Source organism: Silene latifolia, chromosome 2, assembly GCF_048544455.1.
Source record: "Silene latifolia isolate original U9 population chromosome 2, ASM4854445v1, whole genome shotgun sequence".
In the NCBI taxonomy this organism is placed as follows: Eukaryota; Viridiplantae; Streptophyta; class Magnoliopsida; order Caryophyllales; family Caryophyllaceae; genus Silene; species Silene latifolia.
The window spans coordinates 27,176,870-27,184,120 of NC_133527.1; the positions used below are offsets into that span (position 1 = coordinate 27,176,870).

A 7,251-nucleotide genomic window follows, 5' to 3' on the forward strand; every position below is an offset into this window, starting at 1 on the left:
CCTACGTCCAATCTACTTTTTATTGCTTTCTTTTAGTGATCTACTCCGACAACTAAAAGACCCGTACAATAAAAGACACCAACCTACTCCGGTTGTAAAGCGAGTCCAAGAACTACTTCGTTCTTATGACAAGCCAACTCTAAACCTACTCCGGTTTCCAAGAGTTTAAAGACTACTCCGTCCTAAACTCTACTAACACACTTAGAATGTTATAGGATCAAGTTTCCACTAACATATTCTTAGCAAAGAATAGAGATGGACAACTTTTACAAGATCAACAATTCATAAGCAAGAGAGTTTAGTATAATAAAGTAACAGTAGCCACGACTCTAACAACTTGAAGACTTTTAGAAGATTTTGCAAAGACACGGTTTTAAGCTTTTAAAAACAAATTGCAAACTCAGAAAATATTTCAGAAAAGTCTTGGGATTTTTTGAGGGAGATGGCTCGCCTTTTATAGAGAGAATGGGTGAGGAGGTTGCTAGGGTTTTGAAGGGTCAAAGACCACACATGTGAAGGGCCTTAGCAACCACCCAAAACTTGCATCAAAGAAGGCTCTTTTGCAAAGGCAAAAATAGAGAAAGAGTGTTTGAAAGATATCCATAAAAGCTCATGCAAATTCAGAAAACAAAGAAGAAAAACAAGTCACATGATGACAAGTTTACACAAATATGGCAAAAAGCAATTCTTGTTTTCCAAAAGACCAAGGGGTTGAATTTGCACAAAGAGGAAACATTTTGAAATTAATGATTATTCAAACCACTCTTTATTGAAGACCAGCTCCTAATAAAATCTGAAGTTTTATCTTTGAAAAATAAGAGACACGTGAAAAGATTTTTTGAAAGATAAAAAGGCTTCAAGTGTTACGAATTGTGGCAACAATCCAAGCAAAATTTGTTTACTAATGAAAAAGTAATGTGATCGTCTTGACTGTTTCTATTACTCTAAGATACTCTACTTTCTCACTTGTACATTAGATGACACTAAGACTCAATACAAAGGGATGATTAACAACTTCAACACTTCTTAATCCATGCTTGATTTAATCATTAATCCTGAAAAGGTAAACTAAGATAACACAAATCAAATGGGCATGTTATCATCAATCATAAGGAACCCAACAGTGATCCAAGAAGAGTCAGGCGAGGTGCAATTAGAGTGCAGCGACGGTTGGAGGTCGAGAGAGAAGAAGGAATTTTTTACTTTGAAGTAAGACCAGACCGCGCTCGCTCGACTACAGTCTCGGAGAATATGAAGGGAGGATTCGGGGATGGAGGGGTTCTCACAAAGGTTGCAGCGGGGGGAGGGAATGATGGACCGAGAATGAAGGGTGAAATTGTGGGGTAATCTGTCCCACCACACCAACTAGAGAAACAATTTGATCCTGGGTTGGGTAGGCAAGTCCCATAACCAGAGGAGGTCAAAGGTGAAAGAAGGAGGGGAAGGGGAAGGAACAGATAGAGGCATAGCACGATCCTAGGGAGAAATTTTCTTTTGGAGCAAGAGAGGTAGCAAGGATATCCTTCCTGTTCGAGGAGGGGAGAGGGAGGGCAAGGATAGTGCTAAGGATAGAGTCGGGTAGAAGGAAATCTAGGGAGGCCGAGGTTCCACTTTGGTTATTCAGGATGATAGAGCACAATTTAGCCTTTTGGGAAGTAAAGTTCAAGGGTCCCGAGATGAGGCTCCTAAGAGGTCCAAGGCTAGACCAAGAATCATTCCACAGACTGATGGTGGACCCGTCTCCAATGGACCAGACGAGGTGATGTTGGAGGATAGGCCAGCCGACACCCACATTTTTCCAGATATGGGAACCCGATCTAAAGGGAGTGGGAGAAGGGGTGATGTACTTGCTCTTGATGGCCAAGGCAGAGATGGAGGTTTTGTCAAAAAGAAGTTTCCAACTTAGTTTAGCAGAGAAGGCGTCATTCAGAGGGCGGGAGGCTTTGATACCTAGGCCACCCGAAGCCATGGGAAGAGTGACCAGATCCCAGTTTGAGAGGTGGAGTCATTCGAGGAGTGGTTGGACAGAGGAAAGAACAAGTGACTTTATCAATATCACGAAGAATGGAAGACGGGAGGCGAATGCATTGCATGGAGTGCGAAGGAATGGCATTTAGAGTTTACTTGATTAAACAAAGTCGGCCAACATGTGAAAGAAATCTAGTCTTTCAAAGATGCAAGTTTTGATTGGATGGTCTCAACAAGGTTTATCGTATTTAGGTCTTAATTAGATGTTGAAATAGGGTAAACACTCTAAATACGTCTTACTCTTTAACTTAAGTTATTGGACCACTCATATTGTGTGAGACTCTTGTATGACGATACTGTTGGATTTTATGATCCAAAAAATATAAGTCAAATGTTTGTTTTCTAATTATTAGTCAGTGGTTAGATAAATTCCTAATAAATAACATTGTGTTAGTGAACAATCTAGTTTTTAGGAAGTGCCCTATGTATGTGGGTTTAGTGATAAGTGAGGGTAAATCACGTTTATTTTCTATGTATCATAGCCCTATATAAAGGCTTAAGTCTTATGATATTAATTGGGTCAATTTACGATAACTTTCTCCATATGTTTAACTCTCCTCTCTAATTAATAAATCACGTTTATTTTCTATGTATCATAGGCCTATATAAAGGCTTAAGTGTTATGATATTAATTGAGTCAGTTTACGATAACTTTCTCCCTATGTTTAAGTCTCCTCTCTAATTTTTAGTCTATCAAATACAACATATTTACTATTGTCATTATTTCGAGATGTGAGTATAATATATAGGGTTTTTCTAACGTGTGCCCTTAAGGCACACATTAATAAACCAAGTCTCCGAATTAACTATTCATAAACCTTATATTTTTAGAATAATTACCAAAAGTATAACGATAAGCAAGGGACGAACCATTGAAAAGGAAGGGTTAGCTTATGATTCTAAATCTGTAATTGAAACAACTACGAGCTATTAAAGACAACAAGCACACACTTAAAGGGTTTTTTCAAGATGCAAATAAAAGTGCTAAATAAGTTAAGCGAATAAGTAGACAGTTTATCAAATAATGAAGGAGCTAGCTAGTGTCTTGACCTAATCCATTCGTTTAACGTCTAATAATCGATCCAAGACAACAATACAACTCAAATTCTTATTTCAGACTGGCTATTTCCCGTCTTAAGTAAGACGGAACAAATGTAACCATTTTACGATAAAATATTATTTTCTCTGTCTCGGTCATTTGTTGTCCTTTTCCATTTTGGGGTGTCTTAGTCATTTGTTGTCATTTCTATTTTAAGAATGAACTTGATGAGTAATTTGATCATTCTCATTCAATTTGTTCCACTTGTCATTTATTTATTGGCCATTTCCTCTTTCCTTGGTCTTTGTGCCAAAACCAAAGGACGACAATTGACCGGGACGGAGGGAGTACTATTTTCTGATAAAATGTTACCATCATTTTCAGGGTAAAAGTGATGACTTTAGTTATACCATTTTGTCATTAAATGATTGCATTCAATTAAAAAAATAGTGACATTTGATCCGTCTTATTTTTTGAAGCAAGACTTATTTACAATACAATCCTTTCTTACTCAAATAAGTCTAATGTAGGGTGGTATGTAATGAACCTTTGTCACGTATGGATCCGATACAAAGGTATTGTGGTAGTGAGTATATATTGGTCGGAGAGTGGAACTAGCCTCTCTTATACGATGTATCTCGTTAACTCGTTTATTGAGAAAGGCAATGGTTTGGATCCATTCGACTTGGAGATAGATATGGATAATACTACCTAACTATAATATATTATCTACCGATAATATATTCTCCTATTATTCTCTAATGATAATATTCCTAATATTCTCTAATAGATATGAATATGGCTCAGAATAACGACACTTATGAAAACGCCAATTTTGAGTCTGATAATTATTAATTAGGATGATGATGATATACAAAGGAAAGAGAATTTACGTGAGTCGTTTTTTGAGTGTAAAAGAGATTATAAGAAATGTGTGAAGCAAAAGATTATAAAGAAGGTTGAAATTGCATTGAAATTTTTGGTATTGTATTCTTTAGCTATGTTATTGATTAAAACGATTTCTCTAACGTGTGCCCACGCCACGCATTAATAAGCTAAAAATGGAATGATTAATAAGTTATTCTCACTAATTATGATAAAACTAAGTTTATTCTTTCATTTTTCATGAAAATATGTTGTGAATCTTCCCATATTCAACTTAGTAACGTCTGTCTCTAGGTCACACGTTAGCAAAACCGTTGATCTAATTATGTCTTTTTTGAAGTACGTATATATTTACATCCTGTGAATTATGAAATAAATAAATTTTAGGGTTTGTAGTATTTTGGTTTGTATGTTTTAAGTGATGTTTCAATGATTAATTACTCTATTTTAGTCAAAACCGAGTCCTAAACATATATAGTTAAGCTATACACTCCTTATCCTAATTCTAATTAGAAAGGGATTATTATTACAGCTTAACCTACACGTAAATTACCCTATATAAATAAATGTTTTGAATACATTACTACCCCATACTCGCATACAAAAAACCTAGAAGAGAGAAATCAACACAAATTATTTGCAAAATGGCAGCAAAAGTGATTGGAGGTCGATTTGTTGATGATATTTTGAATGAAACAACTTCAATCTCAACGTTTTTTGAGAGATTGAATATCTTAGCTCAAGAAGAAAATCAAGATGAAGAAGAAGATCAACAACCAGCTTTGCAACTTGAAAAAGTGTGTTTAAGTGTATATAAACATGGTGAAGACAAACACGAAGATGAATTGATTGAAAACTTTATTGCTAGGAGATGCCCAAAGAAGAGTTATTTACCGCCGATTAACACTAATGATCATCATGGAGACAAAGACTACTCATTCAAGAAGAGTACTAATATATCCAAGATAGTTGAAGAACCTGAATCATCAATGGATGATCTTCTTTTGTATCACTTCTATGATATGGTGGATGATTTATTGGATGAAGACGAAGAAGGAGAAGAAGACATGGCTCAAGAATTTTCCTACTTCTCTAATGAGGTATGTATGCACATAATAATACTTAAGTTTTAATGTAACTATATAATAATTGTTCTTGTTGCTCATTGTAGAAAGCCAACAAAGAAACCTTGAAGAAGAATGTATCAAAGATTGAAGAGCCTAAATTATCAAAGGATGATCATCAAGGCGACAAGACTCGAAGTTTTTCGTATCTCTCATATGATGATCTTGTACGTACACTTATATCTTTTCCATGCATCTCTCAACCTATTTTTATTTCATAAATTCTTGTTTAAGAAGGAAATATTGATCTATCTTAAACCTAAAGGAGTCAAATAAGATAGATAAGACAAAAGTAGAATGTATAGAAATTAGCAACAAAAAAAGACATGTGCTATCTATGCAGGTGAGATCCTATTTGGGTTGTTTTAAACATAAGACGGATATGTCTGTCGAAATATTAGATTAATTGTTACATAGTATTATTTTTATTTCTATTAGTGTGTTTGATAACTGAGTAAGTATAAGTGCTTTTAAGAATACTTAAGCTAATACATTGTTGTTTTTTGCTCATTGTAGATATGCAACGAAGAAACCTTCTATTGCCTTCATGAGAAGTATTTCAGAGATTGAAGAGAATAAACCAGCGGACGATAACCTACTAACTATGTATTCCATGTTCATAGTTTCACGACTTTGCACCTTGAAGGCTTGAATTTGTTCGATGTTTTGTTTAATACTAGCTGTGCGTATCGTGACCGATATTAGAGGGTCAAAATAGAGTATTAAGGTTTTACTCTTTTACATCGGTTTTGACAGTTGATATTGTATGCGTAAGATTGTTATATGATATTGCCGTTAACATTTATTATTGCGGTAATTTAAATGTGTAAGATATTTCATAAAATAAATAAATTTATACATGTTTATTATGTTTTATGAGACTAGAATATATTAATTTAGACTATAAAACTTACAAGATGTATGGAGTATAATATAAAATGAAGTCGTATTAAAAAGTAACTCTAGTATTTGAGCTTCTGTGCGTGAAATCGTTCTACCATTAATTCAACTTTATTCAAGCATAGCGACGACGAGCCTTATTTTATTTTTTTGGGTGTAAACCATCCGGTTTAATCGGAATTGAGCGGGTAGGACCACTAGGGCGGTAAAGCTCTCTCTCATGAGTTTTTAACTTTCTTTGTGTTCCGGGCTCGACGACGAGCCCTATTTTATGTCAACAAAGATCCGCCCTATGCTTCTAAGTTCTAATACATACTTCTTTTTATCTTATTATATCTAGCTCAATTTAACTTTACTAATCCAACTAATGACAATCTTTATAAATAGCTTACAATATATACTTAGGTGTTAGTTAAGTCTTTTCTTGTTAAAAACCCGGAATTTCTATGGTGTTTACGGGTTTCGATATTAATTCTTTGTTCAAGTATTAATCCTTATTATGAATAGAGTTATGTTTTTTAATTCCTGTTAATCGACCATCTAACAACATGGTTTAACATTCATTTGATTTCTAGAGATTGTGAAATTAAAATAATGATCATAAAAATGTTTAAAAAAATATATACTCCCTCCTATTCTTAATAACTCTCCCCTTTCATGGAGGGCACGGGAATTAAGGGAGAGGAGTATTATATGGTAAAGTATTGTAGTGGGGTAGGAGATTGGAGAGAGGGAAGGAATTGTGTGATTAAAATAAGTATTGTTGTGGGGTAAAGTGATTAAAATAAGTATTGTTGTGAGGTAAGGTGATTAAAATAAGATAAAGTAGGAGTATTGTGGGGTATTATTGTGGGGTGAGGTGATTAAAATAAGTATAAAAGTTTGCCAAATAAGGAAATAGGGAGAATATTGTGAATAGACGAAAAAGGAAATAGGGAGAGTTATTTAGAATAGGAGGGAGTATATAACAAGGGGCGGATCCAGCCCATTGGCTATATAGGCTGGAGCCCAACCTACTTTTAAAAAATTAGTCATTTATGTTGAGCTGTATAATGAGAGCATCATTGTAACTTGGCTTAGTGGTTGAGTTTGTGTCTTTCAATTTTTTGTTACTACTCCCTCCATTCAACTCCACTTTGCAACATTGCTTTTTGCGCGGGTATTAAGAAACGGATTAAAAAAACTATTAAAAGTACATAGGGAAAGGGAATGGTGGGGTTAAAGATATTAAAAAAATATAAAGGTCAGTTTTATGGTGGATTTGTGTGGGGTATG

At 34.7% G+C, this 7,251-nt stretch overlaps 1 protein-coding gene across 1 annotated transcript; it reads left to right on the forward strand.

The window, feature by feature from the left end:
- Positions 1-4,545: 4,545 nt before the first annotated feature.
- On the forward strand, positions 4,546-5,879 carry LOC141629011 (uncharacterized). Its single transcript, XM_074442089.1, has 3 exons — positions 4,546-5,052; positions 5,124-5,243; positions 5,593-5,879. The coding sequence occupies exons 1-3, from the start codon at positions 4,597-4,599 to the stop codon at positions 5,644-5,646; spliced, it is 630 nt and encodes a 209-aa protein (XP_074298190.1). The 5' UTR covers positions 4,546-4,596; the 3' UTR covers positions 5,647-5,879.
- Positions 5,880-7,251: the final 1,372 nt, after the last annotated feature.

Coding starts and splice junctions, on each gene's coding strand:
- LOC141629011 (XM_074442089.1), top strand. CDS start 4,597: ATGGCAGCAAAAGTGATTGGAGGTCGATTTGTTGATGATATTTTGAAT. Junction 5,053..5,123: donor TTTCCTACTTCTCTAATGAG/GTATGTATGCAC, acceptor TGCTCATTGTAG/AAAGCCAACAAAGAAACCTT. Junction 5,244..5,592: donor ATCTCTCATATGATGATCTT/GTACGTACACTT, acceptor TGCTCATTGTAG/ATATGCAACGAAGAAACCTT.